General features: G+C 38.6%; 1 protein-coding gene and 1 pseudogene across 1 annotated transcript in view; one reads left to right on the top strand and one right to left on the bottom strand.

Annotated features, from left to right (window-relative positions):
* Window positions 1-2,961: 2,961 nt before the first annotated feature.
* Window positions 2,962-3,141, top strand: LOC135268415 (U2 spliceosomal RNA; annotated as a pseudogene).
* Window positions 3,142-11,947: 8,806 nt separating this feature from the next.
* The window catches only part of RRAGD (Ras related GTP binding D), a 44,013-nt gene continuing 36,902 nt past the window's right edge, over window positions 11,948-19,058 (bottom strand). Inside the window, exon 7 of the mRNA XM_012444279.2 lies at window positions 11,948-15,130. Coding sequence (XP_012299702.2) covers window positions 14,979-15,130 — 152 coding nt within the window. The 3' untranslated portion in view covers window positions 11,948-14,978. The remainder of the gene's footprint in view (window positions 15,131-19,058) is intronic.

Here is a 19,058-nt window from a genome sequence, read left to right as displayed (position 1 = left end):
TTATAGGCGTGAGCCACGGCGCTAATCAGAGTTGTATATCAATAACAATTTTTTTTCGGGTAGTGCGTTAGGTGCAAGACACTGTTTTAGGCATTGCAGGAGTTTGTTTGCTTTTGATTTGTTTAGATTTAAAAGCCGTCAAAAAAAAAAAAAAGGAATAACATTGAATTGAGCGAAAGCATACAAATATGAAAGATTTAACTTCAAAGAACACACTTCTTGCTTCAATGTCCAATGTGTGGGATTGAGAGAGGACTATGAGTTCAAAAGACTTGAGAAGGAGTAGGAACCTTAGGACCGGAAAGGAGGGAGGGACTGGGAAGGTGGGGAGGATAGAGAGGGTTAATCAGGTTGGGCAAGTGTTATTCTGTTATTTAAAGATACAAAACTCTTAAATTTGATTTGTTTTCTGTTGTTAAAGTTAATAATCTAAATCCATGAGTTTCTTGGTGAAATTGGGAGGAAAAAAGTGAAGGATATCTAAAATTAGATGGTATCTTTTAAACCATTCCCCATGTTGTTTTTTGTATAGTAAACTGATAATCTGATTGGCTGAGATATGCAAACAAAACCAAATTTCAATGCTGCTTCATTCATTCATTGTGTTGGATCTTCAAATTAGCTACCATTTGACATCCTCCTGCCACAGCTCCATAAAAACCCTTAATTTGTGCAATAGGCCCTACCACAGCAAGGCCTGTGAAGCAGGTGCTGTATATAATGCGTTCCTATTTGATAGGGGAGTACTAAAAGCCTTTTGCTATTCAGCCTCCAGGTCCACCAGTCTGTGGATGCAGTTGTCCTCTGGGGCTCTCCTTTAGCCACTGCCACCTCCTCTGCTCTCTGGGTCTCTTCTCCCACAGGATTGGCTCAGTAGGAATTACATCTCTCCTTCCTTGGTTAAAAACAACAACAATTTATTGTGGACGTGCACCCGTAACAATTTAATTATGGCCACATATCAAAGCTTAATTACAATCATATTCCAAGATCAAAGCCAATTCCAAAATTTCTCTCAGCAGAGACATTTACAGAGAAAAGAGAAGTTAGAGATAGAAAAAGAAAGGCTGGCTAGGTGCAATGGCTCACGCCTGTAATCCCAGCACTTTGGGAGGCCAAGGCAGGTGGATCACCTGAGGTCAGGAGTGGGAGACCAGCATGGCCAACGTGGCAAAACACTGTCTCTACTAACAATACAAAAATTAGCTGGATCTGGTGATGCACACCTGTAATCCCAGCTACTTAGAAGACTGAGGTAGAAGAATTGCTTGAACCCTGGAGGCAGAGGTTGCAGTCAGCCAAGATCAGCCTGGGAGACAGAGTGAGACTCCATCTCAAAAAAAAAAAGGCTGAGGTGAGCGGATCACTTGAGCTCAGGAATTCGAGATCAGCCTGGGCAATATGGTGAGACCCATCTCTACTAAAAATATACACATACCCAAAAATTAGCCAGGCATGGTGGTACGTACCTGTGGTCCCAGCTACTCTGGAGGCTGAGGAGGATGGATCAGTTTAGCTCTGGGGGATGGGGGATGGGGGATGAGGGAGGAGGAGGAGGTTGCAGTGAGCTATGATGGTGCCACTGCACTCCAGCCTGGGTGACAGAGCGAGACCCTGTCTCAAAAAGAGACAAAGAGAAGAGTAATTCTATTTAAAGCTTGCTAAATTCTTGACTAACAGCTGGATGGGAAGAGGAGGTCATTTCCCCAGAAAATTTATTATCCAAAAACTGCTTTTTTTTTTTTTTCATCTAGAACACTTATTTATTCCTAGAAAAAGTTACAAATTAGGTAAAAGGTTCAATCCCAGATCAAATTTGGGGTAATTTTTTTTTTACATTTGATGATCCTAAGGAAAACTCCTTTTTTTCATTTTAATTTTTTTTAAATCTTTAAAGCATACCCCTTAGCTAACAAAAATGAAAAAAGATGAGGTTTAAAATGTTTCAGAATCTTAGAAAACATCTTAGAACCACAACCCTTGACCTGTGTAATTAATTCATCTTTTCCTTAGATAGGAACCAGAAGCCCTTTGAAGTGCAGGTCCTTTCCCCACCGCCATTTGCATCCTTCTGCAAAGTCTGGACTAGAGTTTTTTAGCATCTACTGTGTATCAGGCACTTGACATAACATCAACTAATTTATTCCTCATAACAGCCCTGGAAGTGACACCGATTCTTTATACCCATTTTATAGATGAAGATAATTGAGGTCTCAGAGAAATCAAGTGTCTACTTCTCGGTTTTTTCAACTACAAATTATTATCTTTCTGGCATATTATTTTTTATGTTAATGAGAGGAAAGTTTTCTAGATTTTCATCTATTTCTTGATTTGGTTTGAATACTTTGAAATATATTTTATAAAGTTTCTTAAGGCGACTTAAGAAAAGCTTCAATGGCTTATCTAGAAAATGAAAGAACCCCAATTCAAGTCCAGGTCTGACTGAAACCTGGGTTGTTTTGCTTCACTTAGAAGGAATCAGGCTGTTTTGCATCATTTGATTTTTCCACTATTTGAATAAAGAATATACTTCTTAGAACCTTAGAGCTATTCTTTGTTCACACACTTTACTTATTCTTTAGCACTGGAAACATTTTTTTTTATTATTTTCTTCTTGATCATAAAATTAATATGATGATTGTTCAATAGATGGAATATGAACAAAATCCAAATCTCCCATAATCCTCCTGCTTAGAAAAGGCCATGATTAAGATTTCGGTGTATTTACCTGGAGCTTTTGTTTATAAGGCATAGGTATTTTAAGAACTAATATCCCATTATACCGTATATACTTTTATATACTTAAAATATCTGCCATTAGCTAACTGGATTACTTGTTTTGCCAGTTGCAGTGCTATTATCACTTAAACTGATAGTGTGAATTGGCTTATTTTACGTCAGTGTCTTCCTTGAGTAAAATTTAAAAAAATACCTCAGAAAGCCATATATAGACTTTATTGCATTGCTTCTCAGCCTTTTGGCTAAGATCAAGCGTAGACTTTATTATAAACATTTTGTTAATTACCTTGAATACTTTATAATACTTTTTTTTTCCAGAAAATAAAAGAAAACATCTGCTATAGTTTTTTCTCTTGTTTTATCCCCAGGATTTCCCCTTGGGACTGGTTAATAAAAAACATGGAACATTTTCCTATGGGGATGTAGGTGGTATTAATTTAATGGAGATGTTAGTTACATTATTATCTAATTACATTGTTTACACAAGTTTAAACTCTGATTACCTGAACAAAAATGTCAGGCAGGAAGGAGTTCTCTGTTTTTGCGTGCCCTACTTTACTGCATTGCAGGTCTAATCCTTAGATCGGCAGCTGGCTGAAAGATCTAGGAGAGAAAATGCCTCTGCTTTTTTTTTTTTCCTTCTCAGTTTCTGCTATGTTCAAGATATGTCTTGCTTGCTCATTTTAACACTTTTCTAATATATTTCAGGAGAAAATATTATGGAGGGATATCAAGCAAATATATTTGAAATACAGTAGAGTACTTTTTTTTTTCTTTTTTTTTTTAAGATGGGGTTTCACCATGATGGCCAGGCTGGTCTTGAACTCCTGACCTCAGGTGATCCACCCACCTCAGCCTCCCAAAGTGCTAGGATTACAGGCATGAGCCACCGTGCCTGGCTAGTAGAGTACTTAAATACTAGTGTAGTAGGTTCCTTCACCAGATGACTTGTAGTGTACCATTTCTCGTTATAAAAGGTTTTCCTATAAGTAAGCAAAGAAGCATTTTCTAAATAAAATAGTAAATAGTTGTTTGCAGCATTATTAAAGTAATTTTCACCGCAGCTTTCTTAATAATGTCTTTTTTTTTTTTTTTTTTTTGAGACTCAGTTTGCTACCATAGCTTCGAATTATCTATCTCTCCCAAAATTATAACTTTTGGTGTTAGGGATGAGGAAATGCAAATCTGCTTAGTATTGTGCTTTTGCTTTATTTGCATAGACTGCATCTTGCTTTTCTCAAAGCGTAAAGGTGCTTTAAAAACTAGTAACAAAATTACAATACTTATTCTTACTCCTTAGTTCTGATGAACTGATGAGTTTGAGTTATTTCATTTTCTAAGTTCAGCTCTAAAGGAAACACCTGCAACTAAAATAAAACTGTGGTTTCTGGGAGAGAAAATGTTGTGCACTTGGTGGTGTGCTGGCAGACAGCTGCCAACTGTTTCGGCAGGGTGTTCTCCTTCCCTCCTCTGAGTCCTGTCCTAAGAGCTTTCAAAGCACTTCTGCCTGTATCTTTCTTCTTGTGTTGCATATCTTGTCACCCCAAATTGTCATTCCCTGGACCCCTTTTAGCCACTTGCTGATTGATGAAACTTGGTCACCAACAAACTAACCTGAACAGCTTTAGAAGTCTGCTCTTCCTTGGGAGTAGTTTCAGTTTCTGTTCATTGGGAAAGTGCAAAAAAAAAAAAAAAAAAGTCTAGAAATTTCTGAGTTCAATACTTTTAAACAAATTTGTATTTTATTCACCATTATAGCATCTACAAACTTCCAAAAAATAATGTCATAGGTAGGAGAAACATTCTTAATCTCCAGACAATGCTCAGCATATACATGATTTATGAAATTCTTGCAGTAATTCTGCAGCCACGGGGCATTTTGGCAATATTATTAATGTCTTCAGAACAATCAGTACTACACTGCTTCCCATTAAAACCCAAGTTACAATTATAGGCAAACTTTGAATGATAACCACATCGTCAACGTCTCAAAAGTAGTCCTGCACTTTTTTCAGCACTAAACAACCAGAAGTTATAGGTATGCCACAATCTGCCTTCTAGCATCTTGTGAGAAAATACTGGGGCCAGTTTAACTTCTCTGGGGAATTCAAGTTGGGTTTAGGTACAGATGCTGGCTGGGCGCAATGACTCACACCTATAATTCCAACACTTTGGGAGGTGAAGGTGGGAAGATCACTTGAGGCCAGAAATTCAAGACCAGCCGGGCTAACATAGTGAGATCCTGTCTCTACACACACACAGAAGTTGCGGGGTAGGGGGATGATAAAGGTGCTATTAGATAGTAATATATACTATGTATGCAGAATAGAAAGCAAAATTTTTCCAAAAATACCCTTTCTCAGAAAAGAGAGTCACCTTGTGTTTCTTTTGTCCTTTTGAACAAAATACTCTTGAGGAAGATAATATGTCTTGAAAGGGCCACAAGCAATGGCAGTTTTCTGTCTTATAAAGGTCACCTTGCAAAATCAGGTGAAAAAAAGGCAAAGATATATTTATTAATTATTCCTGAGGGTATGGCCTTGCAGAACAAGTATTGGCGATCATTAGGCTTTTAAATGATCGTTGAACAGAGAAATACAGGAACTACTTATTTGTGGTGATTATGAGTATGTAGGAAAAAAAAACTCTGATGTTTAACAAATGGTTCTTGAGATGTAGTAAAATCTCCCCTGACAGCATTCTATTCAATTTAAGGCATGCTCTACCTTAAATAACTAGGAGGAAACTGTGAGAGGACTCAGGATGTTGTTTCAGTGATGATAAAGACCCAGTGGTAAACGATGCATCTGAAGTATTTGAATAAAATTGTTTGAGTGAGGAAAAAGCAATTTTTCTAAATTAGTACCATCTGCACAATTTGTGATATTAGATGTAAATGAGTATTTAAATACTGAATAAATGGTTTAAATAGACAAAATTAATTTACATTCATAAAAGTTTACATGTAAATTATAGGTTAAATAATGTAGACTTTTAAAGCTTCAAGTTGGAAAAACACTAACACTTGAGATACTGATATGTATGTAGGTATAGAGGATGCAAAAAGCTCCCCTAGGTGATTGCAGCCCTAATCCCCCACCATCTCCCCTCCCTATCCCTTTAAACTACTACAGAGAAAACAGCGTCTCCCAAATGATGAGAATTATCTAGGGTCCTTATTTTAAAATACAGATTTCTGTATTTCTCCCTGGAGATTCTGATTCAAGAAGAATGGGATGGGGCTGGGAATCTGCATCCTTAAGCACTCTAGATGATTTTTAAAATTGGGTAACTTTGGAAAATATGGACCTAGAGCATTAAATGAAACAGTACTATGTTTGTTGGTGGCATCGTTTCTTGTAGCTTATAAGTTTAAGTGAATTCCTTCCTCTCCCACTGAGATGAAAAGATACATAGGACTGGTCTCCCACAGCCAACCCCAGGGTGACTCTTCTCCCAGGGAAGAGAAGCAAAGCCTAATTACCAAGGCCACCTTATAAGCAGTCTGGGAGAAGGCCAGAATTAGTTCCAGGCTATCTAGGTAAGGAAAGTTGAGTACTACAGGGCTTAGCTTTCTGCAAAGCCAGAGGAGAGAAAACGTAGCAGCCTGAAGGACTTAGGCAAAAATGAAAGCAGGAGGCAAACAAAAGCAGCTTATAGGAATGGAATTCTCCACGTGGTGGTGAGGGTTAGCATGGCACTGAGGTTTAAATTGCTCTATCATAGTTGACCTTTCATAAGTGGGGGCTTGGTTTCATAACTCAATTTTGGAAGATTAGAATAACGCTGCTAGCCCCAGAAGCTTATTAGTAAAGATTGCGGAAACAAGATGGTTAAGGTCTCAGGCAGCTGCATACCAGTTAATGCCCCCACCCTCCTGAGTGTAGTCACTGGGTCAGCTCCCTTTCAAAACAGCACAAAAGGGCAAACTTGTGGATCCTTGATAATGGATAAGACCAATGTCATCTGAATTAACAAAGGACCCCTTAGGAGTCAAACATGAGCTCATGAATCACTAAACTCCATGTGACACTATCATATTATAGTCAAGGTTAGAATCCATAGTAAAGATGATCCCCTTAGGCCTACAACCCCATCAGCCTTTCACCCCTAATACAACCCAGCATATAAAAATGCCCACGGATGGCAGTGAAAAGAAAAACCACTCCAGTACACACTAGAAAGTTGTGATCAAATGAAAGAAAAATTCAAGACTTACTCAGAATTTCCCATTTGTTAAGATCTTAAATTAACAGAGAAGGAAAATATTTTAGGTCAGAAAGAAAATCCTTAGATATCTCTGATCTGGCCAATGGGTTCATTCTAACTCTGCTTTACAAACCACAGGTTGTGACTTATTAGTGGATTGTGAGATCTTTTTAAAAATGAAAATGAAAGAGAAAATACCAGAATGCATTGCATGTAGAGAGGATATAACTTGGTAAGTTTTTGTTAGTAATATTTGTATGAGTATGCGATAGTTTGCAATGTGAACTGTATTTATTGTGGTTCACAATTAAGAAGTTTAAAAAGGTCAACTCCTACAGTTCCGTCGCAGTGCCATTTTACATAGCGTTCAAACATGGCTTCAGACATGAGTTCACATGGATGTTCTACTTTTTAAAGATAGTTTAGTTTTTCAAGATTGACTGTGAGAACCAGGCTTCATCTCAGCTTTAACTGCTATATCATTTATTGAAACCACAAATGTAATATTCTACAAAGAAAAGACTATTGTAAATATTTGTTGCACTGTTCTTAACCTTGTTTTGGATTTTTTTAAATCATGGAATTAAGCTGTTCCTTGGAATAATATGATACTTCAAATTTATCTTCAAAATCATGAAAGAGACCACTAGAGCTTATAGTTTCACTCTCTTAGGACTATTGCAAAATACTGATGATACAACTGAAATAAGGTCACTGCCTGAACGTAACTGTAATTTATGATAAAAGTAGGTCTTTTGAGGACCTCTAGGCCAAGTTTGACACATTTTAAAATCTCTCAGCCTTTCACAATTCTAAATGATCTGAAAGAGTTCTGTATTTGCCCTATATTCTACCATCAGATTTTCTCACATATTCTATTGTTCCTGATGACATGTTAAGAGAATATAAATATTCTTAGGCAACACTCATATTAATAGTTCCCTGGTACAGATTGAAAAGGATAGAAAAGTAAAATAGGCCGGGCGTAGTGGCTCACGCCTGTAATCCAAGCACTTTGGAGGCCAAGGCAGGCAGATCACCTGAGGTCAGGAGTTCAAGACCAGCCTGACCAACATGGTGAAACCCTGTCTTTAAAAAAAAAAAAAAAATTAATTTCAGATTTCGGACGGGCGCTGTGGCTCACGTCTATAATCCCAGAACTTTGGAAGGCCGAGGTGGGTGGATCACGAGGTCAAGAGATCGAGACCATCCTGGTCAACAAGGTGAAACCCTGTCTCTACTAAAAATACAAAAAATGAGCTGGGCATGGTGGTGCGTGCCTGTAATCCCAGCTACTCAGGAGGCTGAGGCAGAATTGCTTGAACCCAGGAGGCGGAGGTTGCAGTGAGCCAAGATCACGCCATTGCACTCCAGCCTGGGTAACAAGAGCGAAACTCCGTCTCAAAAAAAAAAAAAGAAAAAAAGAAAAGAAAAGTAAAATAAACTTTTTTGAGACAGAGTCTCACACTGTCACCCAGGCTGGAGTGCAATGGCGCGATCTCGGCTCACTACAACCTCTGCCTCCCAGATTCATGCGATTCTCCTGCCTCAGCCTCCCAAGTTGCTGGGATTACAGGTACATACCACCATGCCCAGCTAATTTTTTGTATTTTCAGTAGAGCTCGGGTTTCACTATGTTGGCCAGGCTGGTCTCGAATTCCTGACATTGGCCTCCCAAAGTGCTGGAATTACAGGTGTGAGCCACCACATCTGGACAAATAAACTTTTTATTAAATCTAATTCTGAAATGATATTGATATCGTATATGTATTAAGCTGGAAAAGTATGAATATTAAAATCACATTTAAAACTTCCTACTTTTAAGATAATTCACCTCTTAATTACAAGGAAAAGCACTACACGTCCACAAATATTTCCAATTTACAGCCTACTTCTTCTATTTAGTCTTAATAGTAAATATAGCGATTGCTCTATTGGTGGAACAACTCAATTTCTCGGATGCTAGTTATTATTATGCATGGTCTCTTCTGCACAGAGTGGTAAAGTCCCACACAACTGCAGTTCTAAAAACTGACATCTATAAGAGCCTATCAAAAATTAGTTTAGTTTTCATTATTTTTGGGTATTAAAATCCTTTCATCTCCAGTATCTGCCTTTCAGCCATTTCACTAGCACAGAGTCTGGATATAAATATCTGTTGGATGAAAGAACATTGTTAACTTCCCTCAGAAAGTCATACCATCATAGGAGATTTAGCAATCATTATTGACAAAACTCACAGCTCCTTTTCTTTACCCCACACCCTTTTGGGCATGCTTGTCCTCAACACATTGAGGGAGAATGAACCAAGTCTGGAGATGCAGCAAGGTCAGGGAGCAGGTCTTGTGAACTTTGCTAAGGAGTTTGGGCTGATAATTTAGGAGTCATGGAGAGCTTGAGAACTGAAGGATGTTAAGTAAGGAAGCTATAAGGTCAGAATTGTGGTGTTTCAGAGAGGCCACTCGGGGTCTGTGTGAAGGATGGGTGGATGGATGGGTGGTTGGACAGATGGGGTGGAGAAACACTGGTTAAACAGCTACTGAGGGGTCCAATCCAGTGGCTCATGTCTATAATCCAAGCACTTTGGGAGGCCAAGGCAGGAGGACTGCTTGAGCCCAAGAGTTTGAGACCAGCCTAAGCAACATAGCGACATTCCATCTCAAAAAAAAAAAAAAATTAGCCAGATACGGTGGTACACACCTGTAGTCCTAGCTACTCGGGAGGCTGAAGCAGGAGAATCACTTGGGCCCAGGAGTTTAAGGTTATGGTAAGCTGGGATCATGCCACTGCACTCCGGCATGTGCAACAGAATGAGACTGTCTCTTAAAAAAAAAAAAAGGCTACTGAAATCCAAGTAAAAGGAGATGATATTCTTAACCAAGACAGTGGCAGAGGATATGGACCGATTCAATAGACCTTTCTAGGGCTGAGCTGAATGAACTGAGTAACTGACTGCAGGTGAACAGGAGGGGAGGGAGGAGGCAAGAATGAGGCCCGAGTGTCTGGCAGAACTGCAGGGAGGAAAGTCACACCATCATAGGAGATTTAACAAGAAGGAAGTCAATTTTAGACATGTTAGATTTGAGGCTCTTCACCTATAGAAGATTCTAGTAAAGGCATGCTAGTTGCAATTTAAGATACAGATCTGAAGGTGAAAAAAAAATTAGGATGGAAATGTACCTTTTTGGATTTTAATCCAGAGCAGTATTTTATTGTTACACATTTTGAAATCTCAAGGTAAAAAGTTGAATATAGTTAAGACCAAAGGCTTATTATTCTCTCTTAATTTTCTGAGCTTGAAATATACTATTGCCTATTAGAAAACCAAGTTGCTGTAAAAAGTATTTACATTTTCTTCAGATAGTTAAACACGTAATACCATCTTCAGCATTAGTTATTTAATGGATTAGGAATAAAAATGCATTATCTTTGACTTTCTTCTCTGAGTGAAGCACATTTAGAAGACTGCTCCTATTGGTTCTATAAATATGCCAGGTAAGCTCATGTAAGAATAGGTATTTCTTTTTCAGTATGCCAGCATTCACACCCATGTAGTAATTTATTAGTTTAGATATATAAACTCCAGTGAATCTGGTGGGCTCTGATACACTCTCCTGAATCCTGCCCTCCTTTTGCATCCTCAAATGGCACACCTGCAGTCTTAGTCCACCAGACAAATCCTCCAGTGCCCCTTTTCACATTTGTGAAAGGAGGGTATTTTTAAAAAACATTTGGTGAAGCAGCTTATAGTTGTAGTTGGGAGAGTGGGCTTACTAGCTATGTGATCTTGAACAAGTTATTTCATCTTTTTGACCTTCGTTGCCTCATCTGAAAATTAGATAATAGTACTTACCTCTTGGATTATAAATTTTAGTTATGCGAAAGTACTTCAGAGCACACTGCCTGGGCATATTGTGTGTACTCAGTCAGTATCTATTACTATTAAATACTTCTGTTGAAGAAACAGTTTTCTTTCTCTCAAGCTCAACATCACCACTGATTGAAAATCTTGGAAATAATTATTTCAGATCAGGTTTCCAATCAGAAACAGGATTTCATATTTAAGATATAACATCTAAGGCTAGCCCCTCTGAGAACTCCTATGGATCTGTAAAGGTCATTGTAGGATGGAATCTTACTAAGCAAAGTTAAGAATGATAAGGTAAACTGTTAGGTAAAGGATTTCCCTAGGGAAATCCTAGGGGATTAGGGCCACAGCAGCAAGAATTAATATGTGAAGTTAGCCAGGCACAGTGATTCATGCCTGTAATCCCAGCACTTTGGGAGGCTGAGCCGGGTGGATCATGAGGTCAGGAGTTCAAGACCAGCCTGGCCAACTTGTAAAACCCCGTCTCTACTAAAAATACAAAAATTAGTGGGCATGGTATCAAGCATCTGTAGTCCCAGCTACTGGGGAAGCTGAAGCAGGAAAATCGCTTGAACCCGGGAGGTGGAGGTTGCAGTGAGCCGAGATTGTGCCACTGCACTCTAGCCTGGGCAACAGAGCGAGACTCCATCTCAAAAAAAAAAAAAAAAAAAATCTGAAGTTTACTGAAGTAACAGCTCTACAGTCCTAACTGGCATGTACCCATCAAAAATGTGGAGATGTAAGAGTTTAAAAATAAAATCATAAATTTAAGTAGTGCGATTTATCATCATTTCCATAAAATGGAAGCTAGTTACTGAGGACAAATAACTTTTACCAAAGTTTGGATCTAACGGGGTCAATGAAATAGTGACATACATGTATGGTAAGCAGCCTCAGAAACAGGAAAGGCTGTACTTCCTTTCACCAAAGAGACCATTCTGCTCCCAGAAAGCTTAGTTATGAATACACTTGAAATGAGAGCTTTACCAAAGCATGAACCCAGGACACACGCTTTTAAATTGGCAGTTAACATTCTTGAAAGCAATGGCCTAACAATGGTTATAAGTGATGTACTGTTTAAAGTAAAACATGAGCTATACCTGATTACAAATTACATCCAGTCTGTACAAGTTGAATGCATACCATACTTTAATAACCAAGACAATTCAGCTGTTTTTCCAGAGTATATTTCAAACAGAGTTGGTATATAACCCGTATGTAACAATATTGCTGTGATTTTAGTCATGTTTAAGGGTCCAAAGTATGTTCACAAAAGAACAGTTTGTGAATGTCAACCGGTTTTTGCTTTATATTCCTTCAAAAACTTTCCACCCTGGTCATTCACACTAATCTACGTCACTGAAAATAACCAAAATAATTCACAGTCTCACCTCTATGTAAAAGTTCTAATTGACTCCAAAGGCAAAGGACTGCCTGGCTCCTTTTGAGGAAGGAAACCTGCAAGGCAAGTTCTCAACCCTTAAAACCAGCAAAAATGTTCCAGTGCAGTTGCTGTAGCTGTGTATTTAGGCTTTGTATTTATAGAATTAAATTTGAGAATGAAACATGGCCATATACATCGCAGTAAGCTGCCTCCCTTATCAAAAATACAATGCAAAATGACTTGAAGACATTTCCAGTAGCACAGACTTGAAAACTGAATGCTTAGACATAACTCCTACATCTTTCTTTGAGAAGTCATTGCCACACTTACAAGGTTAGAGGCAGTAATCTATATTAAATCTATATTAGCGTGTGATTAATCAAAGAGTGCACTTACTACCATGAACTTGGGCCCTATGTCATAGAATTATTTTTGCCTTTCCCCCAAAGAATCATTTGCTCTTGAAGTAATAGGCTTTTTAAGGCACATTTTAACAAAAACCCATCATATACCCAGCTTAAAAATGGAAGCTCCACCTGGTTATAGTAATAAATATACCTAAGTAATGTGTGATTTACCAAATAGGCTAATGTCTCTATCTTGAGGATAAAGTCACATTAGAAAACAGATTCTTCATTTGCTTATTCAAAGTGAAACAACATGTAAAAAATATCAGAGAATTAGATTTATAACAACCCATAAGTGCCAGGTCTGTTGGCAAAGGTCCAACAGGATATAGCTCTGGAAATTAGGGAGCCCTGGGCTCCTAAACATCCAGGTTTCTGAGTAGGAATCATGAGGGAAGGAGTTAGGGCACCTTAATTATTTTTAGAAATCTTCTTTCAAAATGCACAGACCCTTGGGAGGCTCAAACCTTAAACCCCAACCAGATATCATCTTAAATTTCAGTTATCAGCTTCAAAGAAACAGGACTTGGGGAGAGGAAGAAGAGAGGTTGGAAAGAAGCCGCAGAGAGAAGTGGGAAAGTTTAGGCCGGGCACAGTAGCTCAGCATTCGGGGAGGCCAAGGCAGGAGGATTGCTTGGGGCCAGGAGTTTGAGACCAGCTTGGGCAACACAGCAAGATCCTATGTCTACAAAAAAACAATTTAAGAATCAGGCGGCGTGGTGGTGTGCACCTGTAGTTCTAGCTATTAGGGAGGCTGAGATGGAAGGATCCCTTGAGCCCCAGATGTAACAGTGAGTTATGACTGTACCAATGCATTCCAGCACAAGCAAGAGTAAGAGTCCCCCCCTCTAAAAAAAAAAAAGTTTCAAGGATAAGTTGCTCTAGGGACTTTATATATTTTGCTAGGACCAACTTTGAAGTTCTTAGGAGGCTCTGCTTTTTAAAAAAGAAAAAATCTTATTTTCTAATGCCCCACAAGCATGCCTTAGGGTGCTAACTCTTGAGACACACATAAAATTATCTACTTGGAATGATTTGGCATAGGGGTAGATTTAGGACTCTTAATTTCCTGTTAGTCTAAAGTAAACATAAGTGAAAGAATTTCACAGAAACAATTACACAGCTAATTGTAATGTCTCTCCAGCCATCCTTTTCCCACTGACCTTTAGGGGTCTTCAGGATGACTCTTCAGCCTTGCAGAGCATGCTGGTGGCAGGCTGAGTGTGGCTCAATCATAAAGTGGGAACAGGTGGAGTACACGAGGCACCTTATCACCAGTGAGAAGGAGATTCGGAGGTGACAAAAGTGACTAACAGGATTAAGCTCCATGGTGCAGATCTGCGATTTGCTGTGTCACTACAGTCATGGAGCAATAAAGAACTGGTCCTGAAGAAGCATTTTAAATGCAGCACAACAGGCCACCGCACAAGGCCGAAAGTCCAGAATTGTATAAATATTTTTTAGTCTGCAGTTGCCAATCACAGACTTTCGGGACAACTTTGGGTCTCTGACATTACTTTAGCCCTGGGTGGCAGGTATAGAAAAGCCTCCAGAAACCCTGCAATTCAGTGACATTCTTACTTCTCCCCAGTGATCGACACCATTTTGGAAATCTGGTCCCAAAGTTTCAAAAGAATAGTAATGCAACAAAAAGAAATAACCTTTCTGTGTAAAGTGATTATAGAGATGTGTGTTGAGGTAAAGAGCTTCATTAAAACCTCTGAGCAGGGAAGCACAGCCACCACCATAGAACTTTTTAGGTAAGTCTGGTGCTAACATTATTCTACAAAACTGTTTACACCCATTATAAATACGGGACAGTTCTTATTGCTCCTGAGCCCCAATCTGCTCCAGCTCCACTGAAAAATGATTTTTCTCAACAATTGGTAGCAAAGATTTCCAAATTTACAAAAAATCATTACCAATGCATCACTTTTTGATTAATTTCTGATTGCCATATAGATATGGACTACAGTATCCATGTCCTTGACACCAAGTACAGAAAAAAAGCTTAGAAAAGTCATTTTATCAAAGTTCAGTTCAATGAGAAACATGAAAAAGTGCAAAATATGTACAGTTCCTGGCAGTTCTCACATGGGATTTTTTTTTGACTACAGACCATAAAAGTTTACATTTGTGTAATGAAAGGACAATGGAGTTCACATCATTGTTAATATACAAGTTTTTGCTTCAAAGTGCTTACTTTATTTATAAAAGAGAAGATCAAGAGGGTTGCAGGATTTTTTTTTTTTTTTTTACAACAAATCCATGGTATGTGTCCCAATCTCCTTCTTCCTCTTCCTTTAGTGCAACATGGTGCAGCAGCCTCATGGATAGGGTCTGATTTCAAAAGATGTTCCTGAACCCTCACCTACAGCAGCACTCTAGGGGTCCCATTAGGGGTGGCTCCCTTTTTCTTCTGCAGCCGATTCTGAACCTTTCGAGATTTTACTACTTTCATTCTCACCTCAAAAACTTCATGAATGGCCTTCCGGAAGCAATGAAAATTATAGTCAATTAGCCCTGTAGAAGAGAACAAAAATATTATAAATGTCAGATAGAAATAACCTCCATCTTTTCGTGTGACCCATGGCCAAGACAAGCCAGTAGGGGGCGGTAGAGGATAGTCTTAGCATAAGGATCACAGATTTCCCTGGGATGTCTGCAGGTGGCCTTCAGATATTGCTGTAAACCTTTAGGAATTATAGGCAAAGTCTTGTGAAGGAAGATTTTTCCTGAGGCAAGTTTCCAGAGTATATGCCATATTTTCAAAGGTTTCTATGACCCAAAATATGTAAAGAATCACAGAACTGCATTTTTTTTTTTAACCTTTCAGAATTAAAGATTTCTTAGAATTAAGAGAAATCTGTAATGAAAAATGTTTCTCCCCAAAGGGCATTATTAGACTGAGTAGGGCAGACCCTGACTTGAGATCCCAAAGCTGTGTATTCATCAATACATATTTACTGACTATCTATTATATTTAAACCATTCTCATAAGCCCTAGGGAAAGCAAAAACCCCAATTTTAGAGTGTTAACAGTCATCTCACATCACGTCCAGCAGAAATTGAACAACCAATGACACTCAGCTTTTCAGTATTAAGTATTTTAAGTGGAGAGATAGGAGAGAATCTTCTTGTGTTTTTCAGAAATGTATCAGTAGCACAAAAAGTAGAATAAAAGATAATCCAAAGTCTTGAGGAGTGCATTTTTCATCATTACTAGTAATTTGTAAAAGTCCTGAGAGCAATATTGTGTTTATACCAATTAGGATAAGGTGGTCAGTTCTATTCACTATCTTTACATTTATTAAAATAACTAGCCCAACAAATATTTCTATCAGGGGATGCGCTTCTAGAGCCCTGTCTAAAGGAAGAATTGGGATTCCAGCCAAGGATTAAATTCTTTTAACTAGTTATACAACTAACCGCAAGGGGAGGGCGGGGAGGGCACCATCTCGGTTTCCAGGAGCAGGAAAACCTCTGAGCAGTGCCCTCTGCTGCTCCTGCAGAGATAGAGAACCACAAGTGCAGTAAAGCCACTGTCTTTCCTCAAGGAAAGACAATGAGACAAGCAAAGGGAAAAGTAATAAAAACAAAGGAGCAAAGGAACGATTCTGACATGGCAATTTGAATGTGAGATGTGACAGCCTCAAGATTCTCTGCTTTTATGTGCCACAACCTGTCTTAGAGAGAAAGCTTAGCTAAAAGAACTTGGCTCTATGCGAAGGGTACAATGAAATACTCAACTTCTGAAATTTTAGACACATGCTACTGGTCTTTTTTTTGAGGCAAGGTCTCACTCTGTCACCCAGGTGGGAATGCAATGGCTTGATCACAGCTCATTGCAGTCTCAACCTCCTGGACTCAAGCGATCCTCCCACCTCATTTTTTTATTTTTTGTAGAGATGAGGTTTCACTATGTTCCCCGGGCTGGTCTTGAACTCCTGGGCTCAAGCAATCCTTCCACCGTGGCCTCCCAGAGTGCTGGGATTATAGGCATGAACCACCGTACCTAGCCCTATTGTTCTTGACAAACCTTAACTTACATATCCTTGCACATTTCAAAATGTAACAGTAACCTTGCTGCATGTGGGGTTTTAAGAAGTAAAAGTTCACAAATGAGGCTTTTTAAAGACAGTAAACATTCATAAACAGTGTTTGCTATTTCAACCCTCATGAAAACCTTTTGAAAATACATGAACAGAGACATGAACAAAATAAACACTGTCTTCACCCCCACCTACAGTTCATAAGGACCCACATCCTTCTCTGGCTTACAAGTTCTCAACCCTATAGCTGCACAATAAAAACACCCAGGCACCAGGCACACCAGGAGATCAGTAGATCACAGCACTTTGGGAGGCCTAGCAGGGAGGATCACTTGAGACCAGCAACCTTTAGCCCTGACTGCCATAAAGTGATGGTGAAATGTTGAGATAAAGTCATTTATATTTTCTAGGCCTGAGTAAAATCATCTGTAAAATGAGAGGGTGAAACAAGGTGTATTGCCTGTCTGTCTTAAAAATTCCATGATCTATTATATAATCTGTTCTTGCTTCTAGCAAGATGAAAATAAGGAGTAAAAGATGAACAACATTTAAAGTTTTGAGGGCAAAGGACACAAAAGGCAATTTGGTCAGTCATGGTACACACAGGAAAATACAGGACATCACAAAGCAGCAAGAAAATGTAAATGTACATAATACAGCAGTTTTCCATTATCAACTTTTAAGAATACTAATACCCAATATTGATAAGAAGACAGCAAAATAAGTATTCATATTCTTAGCAGCATAAAACCAGAAAATCTTTCTGAAGAACATTTTGGTAACAGGTGTTAGAAGCCCCCCAAATGGGCCTACCCTTTTGATCTAAGTAATTCCACTTGAAATTTTTCCTTAGGAAACAACCAAAGATGCACACAAATATTTCATGCAAAGGAGGTCATAATGATATTATTTATAACATCAAAATCTAGAAACAATGTAGATGTCTGAAAATAGAATCTAACAAAACCATTAAAATGATGTGGTTAAAAAAAAAGACAATGACTTGGAAACACATCTCTAATAATTTAAGTGAAGGTTATAAAGTAGAATTCATCATACAATCTCATAGTTCTTTTAGAAAACACAGGCCGGGCACAGTGGCTTATCCCCGTACCCAGCACTTTGGGAGGCTGAGGCGGGAGGATCATGAGGCCAGGAGTTCCAGACCAGCCTGGCCAACATGGTGAAACTTTGTCTCTACTAAAAGTACAAAAATTAGCTGGGTGTGGTGGCAGCTGCCTGTAATCCTAGCTACTTGGAAGGCTGAGGCAGGAGAATTGCTTGAACCCAGGAGGCAGAGGTTGCAGTGAGTCAAGATCATGCCACTGCACTCCGCCCTGGGTGACAAGAGCAAAACTATCTCAAAACAAAACAACAACAACAAAAAAACGCATGTGCAGGAAAAGACTGGAAAAGTATACAGGAAATGTTAAGAGTAGTTATCTGAATGAGAATCTTAATAATTTTTTTTTTTTTTTTTTGCTAAATGTTATTTCTAAATTTTCTAAAAGAATCTATTACTTTTCTGATTAAAAAGAAAAAAATCTAAATTGTGTTTCGCGTTTAATGAATTAGGAAAATTTCATGGTATACAGAAGTGAAAACAATAGAATATAAAACTATATTAGACAATATGGCCCCAGTTTTGTTGGAAGGAAGGAGAAAAGGAATGAAGAAAGGGAGAAAAGGAAAGAGAGTAGGAGGGAGAGAAAATAAGAGAGAAGGAGAGGCAAGCTTGGTGGCTGTCTGATCCCAGCACTCTGGGATGTCGAGGCAGCAGGACTGCTTGGGCCCAGGAGTTTGAGACCAGCCTAGGAAACATGGTGAGACCCTTATCTCTACCAAAACCAAAAAAAATTATAGGCGTGTTGGCATGTGCTTGTGGTCCTAGCTACGTGGGAGGATGAGGTGGGAGGATCACTTGATCCCGCATGGGTAAAGCTGCAGAAAGCCATAATTTTGCCACTGCATTCCAGCCTAAGTAACAGAGCGAGACCCTGTCTCAAAAATGAGAGGGAGAGAAAGGGGAAAAAAAATCCCAGATATTTAACATGGGTTTAGCTCTAGATGGTGAAATAAGTAGTTTTTTCTTTATACTTTACTAAATTTTCAAAGCATTTTGATTTAATAGGTGTATATTGCTTATAAGGAGAAAAAGGCTATTTCAGGATATGTTACTATTACATATTCAGGATATGTAACTATTACTTTGTTGGAGATTTTTTTTTACCCAACAAATTAGTAAACCATATCCTGTTACTAACAAAAGTCCCTAGCCACATCAGTAAGCTGGTATTTCCCAGGGAAATAGTCCCGGAGCTAGGGACTTCTGTTAGTAACTTTTTTTCAGATATTATAGAAGGGGGAAATAAGTTTAATTGCTTTGGTTTCAAAATAAA

This window comes from Aotus nancymaae, unplaced genomic scaffold (genome assembly GCF_030222135.1).
Source record: "Aotus nancymaae isolate 86718 unplaced genomic scaffold, 86718_ANA_hifiasm-v0.15.2.pri h1tg000040l, whole genome shotgun sequence".
NCBI classification, from domain to species: Eukaryota; Metazoa; Chordata; class Mammalia; order Primates; family Aotidae; genus Aotus; species Aotus nancymaae.
Note: the sequence above shows the minus strand (reverse complement) of the source record. Positions and strands in the feature narration are given on the sequence as shown.